The sequence below is a fragment of the Podarcis erhardii genome, assembly GCF_964252035.2.
Source record: "Podarcis erhardii genome assembly, chromosome: 7".
Taxonomy (NCBI): Eukaryota; Metazoa; Chordata; class Lepidosauria; order Squamata; family Lacertidae; genus Podarcis; species Podarcis erhardii.
The window spans coordinates 57107532-57125656 of NC_138511.1; the positions used below are offsets into that span (position 1 = coordinate 57107532).

General features: G+C 44.4%; 1 protein-coding gene across 1 annotated transcript; it reads left to right on the top strand.

Moving 5' to 3' along the window:
* The first annotated feature begins 281 nt into the window (after window positions 1-281).
* COQ9 (coenzyme Q9) lies at window positions 282-13539 on the top strand. Its single transcript, XM_081872473.1, has 9 exons — window positions 282-440; window positions 2126-2297; window positions 2771-2906; window positions 3606-3748; window positions 3966-4050; window positions 5664-5768; window positions 8684-8839; window positions 11967-12020; window positions 12880-13539. The coding sequence occupies exons 1-9, from the start codon at window positions 380-382 to the stop codon at window positions 12913-12915; spliced, it is 948 nt and encodes a 315-aa protein (XP_081728599.1). The 5' UTR covers window positions 282-379; the 3' UTR covers window positions 12916-13539.
* Window positions 13540-18125: the final 4586 nt, after the last annotated feature.

The following is an 18125-nucleotide window of genomic DNA, read 5'->3' on the forward strand; positions in this document are numbered from 1 at the left end:
GGGGGGTAACAGGTAGCTCCTTGCCTTCTAAGGGAGCATTGTGGTGCCACACTATTCCTAGGCATATTTATTTACTTCATAAATTTATACGCCGCTTGATTGTAAAAATAAAAAGTATCTCAAAGAGATGATCTGTCTGTGATGCAACGCAGCTATAACCTGCAATGTGACTTTGTGAGTTGCAGCGGAAAGCCAGTAAAGCCCGGAAGTGTGGTTTATAAAGACAACTCTATACTACAGCTCCTGCTTCACTCTCTTTGAAGCCTGCCAGCGGGGGCGGTTCCTCCCACTGCCTGTTTGCCCTCCCCAAAGATGGCGACTGCCCCTTCGAGCTTCCCGCTCCAAGGAGCTTCTTATTGCTCCCTGGCCCACTGTAAAGATGGCGGCGGCCGCGGCGAGTCTGAGGCGAGCGGGTTGGGGGCTGCTACGCTGCCAGGCGGGTGAGGAGCAGCTCGTGCGGCGGGTGAGGGCGAGAAAAGGAGGGGGCCGCCTGCCGACCCCCCACTCCCTCCGCGCCCGGGAAACTGAGCCTGCGGCCGGGGCCTGAGCGGGGTTTGTGGGGCGGGGCGGGGAAAGGTGAGGCGAAGGGCAAGTGGCACCCAAGGGGCAAGGACGCCCCTGAACTCGCCTTGAGGGGCCGGGGAGGCGATTAATTGTGGCTCATTTGCGCAGTTCATGCAATCATTATACGCTGTTGTGTTAAATAACGCTCAGGGAAGGGAAAGAGCCACCGGGATTTCTGAACCCTCCGAAACTCAACCCTTGTCAGGCTGGTGTTTGTTGCTCATGTATTTATTATTATTAATCATGTACAATCAAAATGATAAATCATTTATTTAGTTGCTTTCAACCTCTTTACACCTGGTTTGAACGCTAAGCCATAGCTAAGCTTGGGCCATATAAAATATTATTATTGTTACCGCTATTATTTGTTTCATTTATTCATATTTGTTTGTTGCAATTATATCCCACCTTCCCCTCCCCCCAAAGGAGCTGAAGGTGGCATGCATGGTTTTCTTCCCCTCCTCATTCAAATCCCCACAACAACCCTGTGAAGTAGTGACTGGCCCCCAAGATCACCCAGTGGGCTTCATAGCTGAGTGGGGATTTGAACACAGCTCTAGTCTAACACACCACTTCATCAAGGTGTGCAGGATGCAATTCCCCGAGTTTACTGCAGCCATTCCTCACACTCCTTGAATTTGGAGGAAGGGTAAGGTTTTGACTTCCTGGGCAAGTTTAATCCTGAGATTCTAAAGGGTCTATGATGCAAATACCAGCTTTAATTTGATTGCTTGGAGTATGGCTTCAGATGAATATCTGTGTCTACATATATGCATTATCCAAATGTCTACTGATCTGTTCACCAAGGAGCAGGAACTTACACTGAAGGAGCCTATGGACATGCCAACAAAGCTAACCAACCAACCAAACAAGTTTCTTGCATACTCACAATCAAATGATATTTGTTTAACCTAGAGTTTTGCAGTGGCATAAAGCAGCTCAGCACATTCACTTGTTCAATTTCACTGAACAGAAATATGTCCTTCTGCAACAATAAAAGAGAAAGCATATTTGCCTGGACTGACAAACATATAGATAATTGCCAGTGTAATCTGGGTATGGGGCAATTATTGGCTAACATGCCACTTGCATTGGCTAACTTGTTCAATTTCATATGTCCTTCTGCAACAATAAAAGAGAAAGCATATTTGCCTGGACTGACAAACATATAGATAATTGCCAGTGTAATCTGCGTATGGGGCAATTATTGGCTAACATGCCACTTGCATTGGCTAACTTCTTTTGGCATGTTAGGACAGAGGCTTTCAAAGGTAATACTTGTTTGAAGTATCAGTGATGTATTGTACGAGCAGAACCCAGCCCTTTTGAGAGGACTAGAGCATATACAGGCTTAGTCTAGGTCCAAATCCTTGCTCATCCTTGCAAATTTAGAAGGTAGCCTTGAATAAGCCATTCTCTCTTGGTACCAGGCATTCCTATCTCATTGGCTAGTCTCATTGGGTTGCTTTGATTCTAAATTTTTATAACTGTACTTCAAAAATGAAGTTGATGTGGCTAATAAAGACAATAGTTTGTCTTACTGAACTGGTTTCTGTTTCAGTCTTCAGACGCCAGCTATACCCAGTGCAACGTGCCATTCAGTCTGCAGCTGTGCTGCGGAGAGCGTCAGATGAGCAGAAACAACAGCCCCCACAGTCTTCCAGCCACCAGCATTTGGAGTCAGAGCCAGTGGGGGAGCAGCATGATCAAGAGCATCCACACTTACACCCCAGGTAACCTGCATTCTCCTACCACCACTTAAAGCTCTGAGAGATCTCATTTCCCACAAACTCACAACCAGTTCTGGCGTAATGCTTTGTATTGCAAGCAGGATGTGATATTTCTGCATCCCTGGGGAGGCATGTTCCTATGTGTTCTTTTGAAGCTGGCATCTCCTTCCCATGCCTGTAATCCCAGGATGACGTGAGCAGCATTGCAGTGTGTCTTCTTTTACTGCCCCCACAAAATCCATACTGATCTTGTGATGAGCAGATCCCTGGATTTATCAGAGGAGGCATCAATTCCCTTGTAAATGTTAACAGACTAGCATTGTGTACACTGAACAAGCAAAAGTTTGAGCACAGCAAACTGGGGGCAGCTTTTAAGTTGGCAGGAATTATGAAGGCAATGGAAAAGTGATATGGAAGACCAAAATGGGAGACTCCTTGGTATTTGAGGGTGTGACTTTGTATTTTTATTCTCCTAGTTACACGGATCAGGGAGGTGAAGAATCAGAGGGCTATGAAAGTGAGGAACAGCTGCAGCATCAAATCCTGACAGCAGCTCTGGAGTTTGTCCCCACTCATGGCTGGACAGCAGATGCTATTGCAGAGGGAGCCAAGGTAGCTATCAAGAGGACTGATGTGCTAAGAGGTGCAGGGAGCATCTGCATGAGGTGCTAAACACAGCAATGCTAACCATGTCTACTCAGAAGTAAATTCTGGTGAATTCAGTTGGGCTTAAACTCAAGTAAGAGGAGTTAGAATTACAGCCTTAGTAAGCTTTTAACTGTTGTGGTGGTCCCAGAACAATTCTTATTTTATGTGGGTGCTGAGAGGTTTGCGACAAAGAACTTAAAACTTTGCAGAGCTATAACTCTGAGAGTTGCCTGGTGGGGAGCCATTGCAATTAACCCATATAAAAAGTTTGTTGACCACAATGGGTCTTTACCCACAAAGCACATGCAAGACATGACGTAAATCTTGCCTTGAGGGCTCCTACATTCTAGGAATCTGTTTCTACTTTCTGCAGATGGAAAACAGTAATTTGGAGGATGTTTTTGGATGATATCATTGCAATGCAGAGGGATTAGCTGTAGGATCCTTAAAAACATAGTGTAGAGCAGAACTGCCTGAGTTTTAACAGCAGCATGAAAGCTACTCTGCACATGAGATAGGGCCATAATGTAGAGCGACAGTGTTGGCCACAGCATTGTTGCTTTGCTTGGAATGCTTGTACCAAACAGGCTGTAGAACAGTATTGCCTGCTTTCTGGCTCCTGGGTAATTTACCTGTTCAACCTGTTTCCCTTCTTCCTTTTAGTCACTGGGTCTCTCTGTTGCTGCAGCAGGGCTCTTTCACAATGATGGCAGCGAACTGATCCTGCACTTTGTTGCACAGTGTAACTCCAAGCTGACTGAACTTTTAGAGGAGCAACACAAACTGGTGCAGCTCGGTCAAGCAGAGTGAGTACTGGTCACCGCAGCTGCTGTGGGAGGTTAGTTATTGTGCCACCATTTCAGGCAGAAACACAACAGGTGACAAATGTATGTTGCCACAGAAAGCCTAACCGTGGAATGTGGTCACAAGGAGGGCACTTGTGAGGTAGTTTCCCTAATGCATCTTGCTACCAATTTTTAATTAAAGAATAAAATCACAATAAATGCTCTTTTCCTTTTAAAGGAAGAAGAAGACAGACCAGTTTCTGAAGGATGCTTTGGAGGCCAGGCTGCGAATGTTGATTCCATATATTGAAAAATGGCCCCAGGTACAAACCTAACATTATTTTTGAAAACATGGGATATCCCTTAGTGTCACCTATGTTCATTGCTTTGTATAGCAGAATTGGTATATTTCTTATAATTCCCTGGGAAGCCAGATGGTTGACATTAAAGTAGGGATTTCCACATATTAGGGAGGTATTGGAAGAGTGGAGGGGAAAGAATGTCTCTTCCCCCCTTCTCCCTTCCTGAACAGCTGTCCCTCTCCCCCTTGCGGCATGAGTAGCATTACTAGGCTGCTATTCTAGGATGGATGGAACCTTGAACAGAAGCACTTGTTATGTAGGGCAGGGATATGCTACAACATTGAGTTGCAGATCACCCTTGCTGTTGTCATTGTCACCCCAAGAGTGATTATTTAATTCATGTACCACTTAATATATTTAAAATATTTCTAAGTGGTGTACAGAAAACTGAAGCGACATCATAAACAAAATATTTCAAAAAAAATACAGTTACATTAATTAAGATTCTAATATATAAAAATCAGTATCAATTCATTTCCCTTCTGACACACTCTCCTCTCTCAGCCTCCGAGTTCTCATCCAAGGACCAAACTCACTCAGCTTACCCACCAAAGTCTTACTATGAGAAGAGTTCCTGGAAACAGCAGACATCACCAGGGGTGCCCAAACTTTTTTCAAAGAGGGCCAGATTTGATGAAATGAACATGTGTGAGGGCCGACCAAAGTTGAGCTTTTTAAAGGATTTTACCCCAGGACATATACTGCCATGGGGGCCGGGTTAAATCGACCAGCGGGTCAGATTTCTGGGTGGGTCCAAGGTGGATGATACTTCCTCAGGCTTCCTGTAGCTGTGTCCCATTCAGCTCCACTCTCCACACTCAGTTCCAGGTGCAGCAGGTTTATTGAGCTTTCCAGGGGGTCCAGAGGATGGAAAGAGGGCCCCCTCCACTCTCAATGGCTCTTTCTTCACCCTCTGTCCTCATCTCCTTCCACAGCTGCTTATACCTCTCTCTGTTTATCCAGTCAACAGTGCTGTCATGTTGATTAGGGTGAGAGATGGTAACCTGACCGGAGTGTGGGGTGGGGAAGCAATTCCTTTCACTTTTTCAGATCCTAAGGGCCTTTAGTAGCAGTCATCTTCTTGGAATCACAAAATAGCAAACATATCCATAATTTATTTTTCCTATTCAAGTATGATAGGAAACTCAAGCTTGAGTTAGATTGCTCCTGGTATCAAAGTTTGAACTGGATTTCTCTGTGAATTGCTTTAGGCCTCTCGTGGCTGCCATTGCTAGGTTTTTACGGTAATAAAAAGCATTACCAATGTTTTCTGTCCCATAAGATGGGCACAGGCAGTGGAGTTGAAGCTATGATGTATGCAGAAATGGCAAGGAATCAGTACTGGGAAGACTTGTATAGCAGGGATAGCCAACATGGTGCCCCCCCAGATGTTGCTCCCCTCACCCCTGACCATTGGCTATGCTATCTAGGGTTGATTAGACTTCCAAAAAAATGATGTTGGATTACTCCTGTTGCAGATGAAAACAAGGTGTATAGAAAAGGGGGGAGGAAAGTGTGGGTGAAGAGTGTTTCTCCTTGCCTCATTAATTTATCTGGCTGTTCCCCCTCCCTAGGCTATTAGTGTGCTGTTGCTGCCGCACAATATCCCAGCCAGCCTAAACCTCCTGACGAGCATGGTGGATGACATGTGGCACTACGCAGGAGACCAGTCCACCGATGTAAGTCTGAGCAAGACACAGATGTTGATAGGACTTTGGGGAGCAACAGGAAAGCTTGAAATGTTCTGCCTTGCATGATAAATACATTCTGGGCTGTGCTTGGGAAAATTATGCAGTTCAAACACTTGCGGTGCTAAAAAGCTTTCAGGATTTTGGTTTCCAAAGAGCTTGGGGTATGATGGTCCCTCTTTATTGCATTAGCAACAGTCACTCGCTGAAAAAGGAGGACACAAGGAGGATACAACTCTTAAGCCCCAAGGGTCCAAAAAGCCCTGAAGGTAGGATCAGAACTGTTGTAACACAGGCCCCCCTCATACCATGGAGCTGATCTAGGATGATACCATGGTCGATGGTATCAAAAGCTGCAGCAAGATTGAGAAGGAGCAAAGTTGCACTCCCTTTGTTCTGTTCTCGATAAAGATCATCCATCAGGGTGACTAAGGCCAGTTCAGTCCCATGACCAGACCTGAACCCAGATTGAAACAGGACTAGATAATCCATATAAGCCAAGGGTGCCTGCAGCTGCCCTGCCACAACTCTCCACTACCTTCCTTTAAAGTGGGTATTTGTTATTGGTTGGTAGTTAGCTCAGACTAAACCAGCGGGTCGAGAGCTGGCTTCTTTAGAAGTGGCTGCACTGCTGCTGCTCATTAATCACACCCAGCTAATCAGATCCCCTCTGCTAGTTTTAATAAAGCAACAAGAGCAGGGCTCAAGAGGCCATGCGGTTGGGCATAGAGTTGCAAGCACCTTGTACATATCGTCAGTCTGCATAAGCTAAAATTAAATATGCAGCTCATCCAAGTGTGTCTGGGCAGGTAAGGATAATGGGTGACTGGGCTCTCACTGGCCCTCTGCTTAGTGGTGTGCCCAGTCATGCTGTCAGCAAATTAAAACAAAAACCAGACTTAAGTTACAATGTTTATATATCACTTTTCTTGAAGACACCTAAGGTGAGAAATTAAAGCCTTATAAAAAAAACTATTAAAAGAAACATAATAATGCAAACTAAAACGACCAAATCAAAGCAGACAGCACTTCTAGAACTGGATATATTTGAAACTGACAGAATATTAGCTGACAGTACTGTGTAAGGTTTTTTAATTATAACATTGTTTTCCTTTTATAGAAAGAAACAAAGTGGAATGTATTTATTTAAGTGACACACACAGAGAGTTGAACTGGCCATTTGCCACAGTTCTGCTGCTCAGTATCCCACCTCCAGCCGGGACAACAGAAAGTGATGGATGTTCTTTGAAAACTCGTAAGCAGCTCCCTAAAAATACCCAGGGCTTATGAGAGCCATCAACTTTCTAGCAGGAAATAATAGCAAAGTAAATTATATCTTAATTAAAGTAATTAATGAATTACTTGACCTATTGCATTTACATAAGTAAGGGGTAGGAAAAGCTTAGTGGGTCTTGTTAATGAATGACTTTAATAAACTTGTGTGAGGATAAAATAGCAGCCACTGCAGTGACAAATAAGTAGCACACAGACAAATTAAAGGAATAAACCAGGAAGCCAAATAAAAGACAGTGCTCACACCAGGAAACTAAGGTTCTTTTTGGAGTATGCAAATTGTGGATGAACTTGTTAAAATATTCAGCCTTACAAATAGTGCTTAATTTTCTTCCCTCTCCCTCTCCCCCTCCCCCTCCCCCCAAGCTTTCTTGGAAACTGGAAAAGTGCCTTTGCGTTGCTGGCAGGACTTCATTGCAACTATTGTGGATGGCACCAGATATGTTCATTAGGTAGTTGCAAAAGAATCCAATTTTCCACTTTGGTTAACGACAGTTTGAGAAATGATAAAAAGAAATAGGAGAATGTCGTTTGTTATAATGGATTTTGAGTGACATGTTTTTTGAAGTTTCGACAGGCTGAATGATATAGTAATTGGTTCTCAGCTGTGGTGTGCCTAACATAGTTTTATGTAACCTATGAACTGATTAATGCCCCAAACAGATGCTGGTTCAATAATAATCTCTACTTTGTTGATCTGGAGGATCCTGACTGTCCTTTTGTGTTTTTTGTGTTAATCCCTGGTTTACATGCTTGATAGACAGGTATTGGGGTGATTTCTTGGGCAAAATTTCTATTCTACTAGAAGGTATGTGCCGAATTATTTTCAGAGGGTTGTTTAATTGTTTAAGTGAAATCCTGAACATATGTATACAAAAGTAAGTACCACCAAGTTCAATGCAATATGTTTCCATATAAATGGACATAGGATTGTAGTCCTTGTATGTTGCAATAAAAAGACAGAATATTGTGACACCTTCAACATTTATTGTTCGTGGGGTTTCATGCGGCTGGTTTAGCAGCTAGTTTGACTGAACTTCGTGCTTTGGGACTAGTTACTAGGCTAACGTGGAACAAGGCCAGTTTGTTTTTCAGCTCAGCAGTGGTGGTTGGTGGTGAATAGAGAGATTTTGCACTGGGCTGTGATCCAGTAGTCTGTAGAAATAAATGGGCTGTGCAATAGAGACCCATGAAAATCTGCTGGGTTCCATTTACATACTAGAATCTTTCATCCGTCAGTCCTAGGAAGGAGTGATGCTTCAGTGCAAAATAATCACACAGCTCTACATTTGCTGTGTAGTAGTAGTAGTAGTAGTAGTAGTAATAATAATAATAATAATAATAATAATAATAATAATAATATGCTGCCCATCTGACAGCTTTGCCCCAGCCACTCTGGGCATCTCCCAGAAGAACTCATTGCAGAATCCAGCAATTCTTGGTGAATAATTTGGGTTCACTTGTCACAGAAATCTAGGTTTAAAAATAATAATGCAGGGTTCAAGTGCTACTACTGGTCATGGATGGGATAATTTCATATTGGTATAGCCTGTGAAGTCTTAATTTCTTACAGGAACTCATGTAACTTTGTCTCTTGGTTTCTACCCTTACAGATAAACTGGTACACTCGTCGAGCAGTGCTTGCTGGCATTTACAACACTACAGAGCTAGTGATGATTCAGGACTCCTCTCCTGACTTTGAGGAGACTTGGTCCTTCTTACAAAACAGAATAGCTGATGCCATGAACATGGGACACACAGCTAAGCAGGTAATCCATTTATAAACAGCACAGTCTTCTGTGGCACATGTGAACTGTAGCTTTGGTCATACTTTCATATGTGTGTGTTTAAACCCAAGAAGTAACTTCACTTGACTGTTAAAGCCAGCCTTCCCCAACCTGCTTTCCTCCATTTTTTTGGACTACAGTGGTACCTCGGGTTACATACGCTTCAGGTTGCATACGCTTCAGGTTACAGACTTCGCTAACCCAGAAATAGTGCCTCAGGTTAAGAACTTTGCTTCAGGATGAGAACAGAAATCTTGCTCCGGGGGCGTGGCAGCAGCATGAGGCCCCATTAGCTAAAGTGGTGCTTCAGGTTAAGAACAGTTTCAGGTTAAGAACGGACCTCAGGAACGAATTAAGTCCTTAACCCAAGGTACCACTGTACAATGCTCATAAACCCCAGCCAGCTTGGTCATATAATGCTGGAGCTGATGGGAGTTGTAATCCATAGCTTCTGTAGGGCACCAGGTTGGGAAAAGGCCAGTTTAAGCTATAGGTGAGGAACTTTTATGGGGTTAAGGAGTCATTCGCTTGAGGGGAAAGTGGGGAGGACAAGAGTCAGAAGTGGGCTAACAGAAGGCGCCTTTTTTTGCCTCTGCCCCATTCGTAAACATCCGTTCATGCATCTCCCCCATTTGCAAACATACAACTATTCACACATCCATCCATTCACATACCTCTAAATATTTAGGATGCACATATTTTGCAAATAATTAGGATTTGGGTTCAGAATATCTTTTTAATTGATTGTTACATCTTATGAATGCTAAATTGTATTCTTAGTCTAATTTAGGAGATTTAATGCTTAGCTACTGTCACACAGTGTTCTGTGTAGAGCTACTGGGAATTCTAGAAGCAAGTTTTCATTGATTCAGATTTGGGGAGATGGGTGTGGAGAAGAGAACTGTGCCTTTGATAGCCCCAAACCAACCATTTTGTTGGCTGTTGGCTCACTCCTCTCTGCCCAGTGCACCGATCTAGCCTCCAGAATCCTCAATCTTTCCTGGGTGTTCCACAAGAACATGCGCACAGTCCTGAGGTCCTATGACAGGTTTGGGTAGATTCATTGAAATTAATGGAAGTGACTAACTAGAGTCCATTAATTTCAGCTCTAAGTAAAACATAGGTGGATACAACCATTCATGTATATAAACTCATGGTGGCAGCTAAAGTGGATGGGCCGAAGCCTACCTGAAGTTTCTCTCCCATTCTCCTCTCCACAATCCATCAGAAAGATGAGAGTGCTGGAGGCTGGCAGGCACTTCTCAGATGGCGCTGCTTCAATCTCCACATGCTGTTATCTTATGAGAATTCCCTGTGTACCTATCTGCCTGCCTCCAGCTCTCTCTGCCTTCTCTTTCCATCTCCCTCATTTTTTCTCATGGCTGCAGTTTGATCATGGTGAGAGCAAGAGAGATGGAGGAGAGAGAGAGAGAGTGGTAGGCATGCATGTGAGGTCAGAGGCATGGCAACAGAGTGCTGTAGCTAGAGTGCCTTTTGGAAAGATGTTCCAGTCTAGTCATTATTCTCAGGTGTCTCATTTTGTTGGTGTGCCTGCCTGCTTGCCTGCAGGGCTCTTGTCTTGTCTATCTGGTTCACCTTGTGGCTGTGACTACATTGCAGCAAGGGGAATGTGAGAGACTTAAAGTGAGAAGAGAGACCCTGGAGTCTGGGATGCACAGATGAAGAAGCTCTGGCAGACCAAGCCCAGTCCACCAGTTCCCCATCCCTTAGTCCAGGGTTAGGGAACCATTATCCTGTTTGCTGAGGGTGCATTTCCTCAGGGCTAGTTTGTTAGGGGCCAGAGCCAAAGTGGGTGGAATTTGCAGCATCACAGGATTTAATAGGTCTCCCCCTCTCTCCTCCATCTCTCTCTGTTTCAGCTTTCTTCTGTTTCCCAACCCCTCCATTAACACAGGTTGGAACTAATTGTTTGTCACAGTCTTTTTCTCCCTCACCCTTTTCATTGCTCTTTCTATTTTGGCTCTGTCCCATTTATGGTATTTTCCCCGGGCACACACTGTCTCTTTCTCTCTGTCTCTCTCCCACACACATACACCTGACATATATGGGAAAGTGATACCCAGAGGGATGGCAAAGAGAACAAGAGTAGACCTGCAGTGTTTGGAGGGTCACATGTAATTAAGCAGCTGCCAGGCTGTAGGTCCCCCTTTGGCTGGTCTGAAACCTGCCTTGCCTTGCCAATTAGGAGTGTATTTTAAGACTCCTTAATGTGCATTGGCAGCCAGGTCTCTACTTACCTGCACCTGACATTGCATAGGATATCAGACGTGAGGGGGCATGTGGGTGTAGTTTGGGGGGAAATGGCCAAAGATTCTACACCCCTGCATTAAAAACATGCAGCATTTTGCTGACAAAGTTGGAACCTTTTTTCAGACAGGTACACAGATTGCCGGGCAAAGTCTAGCACTACCCCCATCTGTGCAACATATGAAAAGGGCCCTGCCTACATGCTGTGGTGATAGCATTGGAAAGAACCATTATATTATCACCCACATAGTTGCAGTCAATCCATCTGTGCAGCTTCTCATAACTTTGCAATGCTTCGTTCTCATACAGGCCCTGGTGGAGAATGTAAGTTAATTATTCACATTAAGGAGAAGAAGTGGTACTCAATGCGATACACTTTATTGGTCTCTGAATTAAATCGGACTAATTTGCTTAGAAAATCTTCCTGGAGATTTCGAAGCAAGTCTTTTGTTAGTGTTGGAGCTGCTGCTGTGATGTTAATCAATTGTGTTTGTTCCAGTTGTGCCTGGTGTTTGCTGTATACGTGCAGGTCTTTGGATCCCACTGAGATCCTAAGATTGCATGTCACTGTAGTGCCGTTTCAGGTTTCTACAGATACTTCCGGCCAAATAGCATGTACTTGCTGTCAGCTCTATCACTGTAGAATAACTCTTAGGAAGCATCCTTATGCTGAGTCAGACAGGACTATTTCTCAGCCCTGTCAGAAACTGAACATGGCTCACACTACATGCAAAGCAGATATGCTCTGCCACTGAGCTATAGCCTTTCCATATTGGGCTGGTCCACCAATGCAAAACCAGCACAAAGCACAATATTTCAGTGCCTGCGTTTTGTTTCCTAGGTGCAGGCAACAGGAGAAGCCCTTGTCCAGGGACTGATGGGTGCTGCTGTCACTGTAAGTAATGCCAGACACAGGATTTCCTCAGGTGGTTGCATACCAAAAAGCTTCCCCCCTGGGAAATTATTGATGCAATAATGGATGTGGAGGAATGCAAAAGGAAATGGTTGCTTGTATGTTGTTTTATGCCTGCATAAAACATGTTTGTTTAGGTAAGCCTGTTCAGCCACGTAGAATATTGACATGTATTTTTTATTTTTTGCTATAGTTGATTTTAATTATATTTTAAATAACTGTTTTTACGGATAATTTCAGTGTTTTGTTTTATATATTGTTAAACCGCTTAGAGGTTTTTTACAAATCCAGCAGCATATACATTTTGTTAAACGAATCCAGAATAAAATGTTAAATTGCTTAGTTAGTGAGCAACCACAAGAAGTGTAGGAATTCTCTCTATAATCTGTTGCTGCCCAATGCCCTTCCTTGAAAGCTGTTGCCTTCACATTTTTATCTTCCCAGTCCACTTTCCTGCCAAGCTATCTGTGTGTGTTATGCAGGGTTCTGCTGTATGTTTGGGGGCAACATGTTCATGTCCTCCAGAGTACTGACCAGGCCTATTTGGGCCTCACTTTCCATCCTAAGTGAATGGGAACATGCCCTGAAACACATGGTGCATGTTTCAGAGAAATTTTGTTAAGGGGTGGGGGCAAGCTTTTTTCCAGAAAAGTTTGCTCACCTTATTGATCTTATTCTCACTGAGGGACTCCTTCCCTGTAACACCATTTGAAAACCACAGCTTGCTAGAGTTAATTTTCCCAGTCATAAGGAGCAGTCATAAGGAGCAGTGGCCTGTTTGCAGCAAGTAATTTTCTCATTGGCCTTATATTTAATGACATATTATTTGTGAACCAAACAGATACGGAATCTCACAGGACTGAACCAACGTCGATAAGATGGAAGAGTTGGGAGAGGGAGTTCCAAGACCCAAAAAGAGGAGGAATCCCATCGCAAGAAGTTTAAACTGTTTCCACAATTTTTCTAGTACTATTAAAACACACATTAAAGGTTGTCAGCCTAGCGTGAGAACCTTTTTTCCTGGGCTGTGTAAATGTCACAACCTGGTTTTCTGGTGATGATGCCGCTCCTGATGCTTGACCCAGTCAGCAAAAACTAGTAATTAGGGAGGGTCCATTTTTAGAAGATTATGTGAATGAAAGTTGGTAACCAAAAGTGTCTTGCTTTCATTCACCCCCACATTTGCTATCTATGTGTCTGACTCAGAGGTTGCTGCATCATTGGGAGACATGGCCAGCACGGTGCCAAATTTAGTGGTTCTGCTCCAACTCTCAATACATTTCTGCTCAGGAAGGATCACATCATCACTGTAGGCTTCTGTTGATGTTTTGTCACTGCTTTCAGTTCTCTTCCAGGACTATTTGCATGAAAGCTGATGGCAACTGTAGCTTGAAAGCCCAGCTATCGAATAGCCATCAGAGTTCTATTGCAAATGTATAATTTTCTCTGTTCCTGGACACTGACATGTCTGTAAATTAATAATAATAAAAATTCAAACAGCCTTCTGTGTAAGTTTGCAGCTGCTTCATTCTGAGATTCATTCAGTCTTTTGGCATAAATAGTATCATCTGAGATCCACAGTAATGGTACAACAAATGCAAGTTTTGCTATTTTGGGAAGGACTGATACATGCACACACATTTTCATGCCCTGTGTGAGTGAACGAGCTGTCACAGAATGTTGCCTGAAGTCACTTTGAACATCAAGGGAGGCAATTCAGCTGCCGGTTATGTTAATCTAGTTGTGATGGACTCAAGGCTTAATATTACTTGAGTCAGTGCTTTTCTTTTTCTACTCCGTCATGAAGCTCATTGGGTGGCCTTCAGCCAGTCACAGTTTCTTGGCCTAGCCTACCTCACAGGGTTGTTGTGGGGGATTTTATGGGGATGTGGGGGGAACAATGCCACTTTGAGCTCCTTGGAGGAAGGATGGGATATACATCTAATCCAGTGTTTCCCAACCTTGTGCCTCCAGCTGTTTTTGGACTACAATTCCTATCATCCCTTGCCACTGGTCTTGCTAGTCAGGGATGATGGGAGTTGTAGTTCAAAAACAGCTGGAGGCACAAGGTTGGGAAACACTAATCAATAAAATAAAAACCCAAGAGCTCACAGGCCTCTTCAAGCCTGGTTAAAAAAACTTCTATCTCCCTGCATTCTGATTCAAACCAAAGCTGTTTCTGGTTCTGTGTCCCTTCCCAGCTCTAATGAGTGTCACATTTTTAAGGCTGGCAATTCTATACAATTAACAATACAATCCTGGAGCTCATCAAGCAAAACCATCACAGTGATTTCATAGCCAGCTCATAACAGAGACACAAGTCAATCCGTCTTAGCCAGACATTTAAGAGGGGCTGAGGTGCTAGTGTCTCGGCATCCTTTTGTCCTTAACTGAAGCAACTGTATGGTTTCAAAGGGTCAACACCCTCTCATTCACACCCCATTGTATCATTCTCTCTAAACTGTTATCGTCTATTGTATAATACAATGCGCCATTGAATCTAATGCATACCCTAATTTTCACGACGTAATCTGGCCAAAAAAGGTGTGCATTACATTTGAGTAAATATGGTATAATTGTATGATGATGATGATAATAATAATAATCTGAGACTGGAATAGGGAGTAATGTTTGTTTATTGACCAAGCAGTTCCATTTTAAAAAACAAAACAACCAAAACATGTTTGGCAACCCCCACGTCCGCACCCCCCCTCCCCACAATCTGTGCATCAAATAATCCTGAGCCAACCTCTTCTCCATTCACAGCCTGTCCAAGCATTTGCATGTCCCAGCCTTCATGCCACATCCCCCTCCAGAGGATACTAACTAATTTATGTGTTAACTGCCCCCTGCCCCCCTACTGACAGTCCATTAACAGAGCTGCCTGGCTCTGTCACTCTTCCCCCTTGGCTCCCTGCTACTCCAGACTCCTCATGCTAGAAAGGCCAGGCTGTTTTGGCTGCCCCTCCCAAGGCTTTTCCAAGAGGAAAAGGGGCCAGCAGAGTTGGATCTTCAGATTTACACGCCCAAATTCTATGGGGGGAGGAGTTGCCCAGTAGAGGGCCAATGTGTCCTGTGGCAGGAGGACAGGGCTGTTTCCTAAGTATCTGCAAGGTGCCTCTATGATACGAACATCTTAGCAATGAAACAGGCCTGCCTTTGCCAAGCTGCTGCTCCCTGTATGCTTTAGACTGCAATTCCCATCAGCCACTGTGGTCATATAAAGCTGGAGCTGATGGGAGTTGTAGTCCAAAAAGTCTGGAGCGTTCCGGGTTTGGGAAAGGCTAGTTTAAGCCATGGGTGGGGAACATTTTTGGGGTTAAGGGCTCATTTCTGTGGGGAATAATTGGGAGACACACACACTGGTAGTGGGCAGGACAAGAGGCAAAAGTGGGCTGGTTGGGGGCAGACATTTTCTCCCCCCCCCCATTCATAAACATGCATCCATGCATCTCCTCAACTTGCAAGACATGTGATGTGCATATTTTGCTAATAATTAGGATCTGGGTTCTGTATAGCTCCATGATCATCACATCTCTCTACCTGGACTCTCCCCAGCCCACTTCCCTCACTGACTCTGCATCTCACCCTGAGTGTTTTTGCCTAGCTGGAATGTCCCCTTGAACATTGATGGTGTCTTTTATTTATCAGAATGGAAGACAGACTGTGTAGGAACTAGTGTTCTTTATTAAGGTAAACTTTTTCATTCGTTGCTCTATTTTGCCTCTGGTCCTGCCCAATGCTGGCATCTGGCCCTCGGGATGGTTGCCCAGACAGAATGTGGCCCTTGGGGTAAAAAAAGAGAAAAAAGGTCCCCCACCTCTGAACTCAGTAGTTCCTCTGCACACATGGAACACATTCTCAATGCTGGCAATGTGTTTTTGCAAATCACTTTCCTAGCATGAAGAAAGGGATGCTATTTTGGAAGCAGGTTTGGAAGAAGTGAGCAGACATAAAAGAGAGCAGGAGACAGATAAAAGCAGGGAGGTGAGTGAGAGGCTCTGGATTGGGGTTCAGAATATCTAAATGGCTGTCCCATGGAAGACAGAACAAGCTTGTTTTCTGCTGCTCCAGAGAGGAGGACCCAAACCACTGGAATCAAATGAAAATGCATTCTCATAAGAGAAAGGACCCCAAACTGTGCTGAGGTTAGGAATCTAGCAAATCTCAAGGAGAACTATGCTTAGAAAAAAGCTACAGCCTGGGAGCCTCCTGCTGTTATTCTTTCTCCCATCAGCCTCAGCCAACTTGACCAAAGAGTTTTAGTCCAGAAGTACCTGATAGGCTTGGAATGTCTCCCACCTGAAAGCTTAGAGTGCTGCTGCCAGCCAGTGTTGACAAGTCTGAGCTAGATGAACTCAGTAAAAGGCAGTTTCCTATGTAATAGGCCAGTAACTGGGAATAGCTTTTACCAACAAAACTGAGCTCTCGGTTAGAAGGCTTCCAGGACATATCAATACTACGGTCGAATATTTCCAGTGATCCCAAATTTTGTGGGTCTCTCATCCAACTTCCCCACCCTACTGGTACTTAAAATATATTTGAATTGGGAGTGCTGTTGAAGCAAGGCTGCTTGGACATTTGCTGGTCCAATTCACAGGTGTCCTGGGAGATCTCTCCCGCTTTCAGGTACAGACAAGATCCAAAAATACAGTTATTTACACACGCAGAGCACAAGATTGTAAGATGTTAACTCCAGTGCTATTTAAACAGGGTGGCGGGTCGGGGGGGAGGGGAACCCAACAACAACACAAAACAACACAATACCAAGGTTTGTACTACAATAAAAAGAAGATAGCCCTTCTCAAAGTTATTCAATAAATAGTAAAACTAGAAAATCAATTGCTTCTTTAAAAAATTTCAGCATAGGAATAAAACCAGCCACTCTGTGAAAGTGTTTCACTAATTCCACTTAAAATTTCTAACTGGGCCAGGGCGGGAAGGTGGTTTTTTTGAGGGGTTGGGGGTAGCTGGGAAATACTAGGGACAAAAGAGGAGGGGAGGTAAAGAATAAACTCTGTTCCAGAGGTTGGCATTGGGCCTTTTGAACGGCAGGATTGCAGGACGGGAAACTGGGTTGCCAACTGACCTGGTGTGCTCCTGTCAGCAGCCTGCTCTAGAGATGTCAGCAGGTGAAGCACTTTAAAGCCTTGATGGAAGCACCATCACAAGCTAAGGCCTGCAGATCAAGTTGCTATCCAGGGCAGAACAGCAAGGGCTAGTCGAAAAGTTGGCAACCCCATGGCTGCCCACCTTCAATGCTACTGCTGCTGTTTCCAGGACAGAGAAAGGAGCTGCTTCCCCCAGCGGGTGGGTGAGGGGAGCCTTGGGAAAGCAAAGGCCTTGACGACCATTTGATTGTCTGCAGCCAGTCAAGTGAAGATTTGAACTGATTTCCATTTTGTAGAGAACACTTGGTGGGGGACAGGTTGTGTGGAGGGTGGGGCCCTTTAGGATGTAAAACCTACCAGAAAGCTTAACTTTGCTTTGTGGGCAGGTCAGCCTTCACTACAACTTCCATCAGGCCCAGTTAGCACAGCCTGATGGAGGTTGGTAGTCCAAATCATCCGGAGGGCACTGGGTTGGTGACGACTGGGGCAGATCACTGGGGGTGGAACTAAGGGCGAGAGAAGCTTTCCTAGTGGAATGTAGCAAAGACAAGCCAATGCTAAACAAGGCAGCCCCAAGTTATTTCAGCCCCACCACCCGCAAACATCCATTGGGAACTGCCCTTGTCTGGGGGAGGCTTGTGCGTATAGTTCTATAATCTAGCACCCACGTTAGAAAAGGATGGTGAGCCCACCCCTTGCAGGCAATGAGCTGTCAATAAATATCCATAAGGAACAGCCGACGTGTGCACAGACTGAGTGAAACACCATCACTGCCTACCCAGTGCAGACCTTCCGGGCCTTGCCTGCTCCAAGCAAGCAGCCCACACTGAGATAGAGAGAGAGAGCACACCTGTGCCTCCCTCGGAAGGACGCTTGTGCAGAAGTCACAACCTGGAAAGGAAAGTGGCAGCTCCTTCTCATGAGACATTGCCACAAAGGTCAACTGTGTGTGGTCAGCCTTTCAAAGAAGTGGAAA

Excerpts from the sequence above, each read along its gene's own strand:
- COQ9 (XM_081872473.1), top strand. The coding sequence starts at position 380 with ATGGCGGCGGCCGCGGCGAGTCTGAGGCGAGCGGGTTGGGGGCTGCTA. Across the intron at positions 2,298-2,770 it reads CATCCACACTTACACCCCAG|TTACACGGATCAGGGAGGTG; the intron begins GTAACCTGCATT and ends TTATTCTCCTAG. Across the intron at positions 8,840-11,966 it reads TGGGACACACAGCTAAGCAG|GTGCAGGCAACAGGAGAAGC; the intron begins GTAATCCATTTA and ends TTTGTTTCCTAG.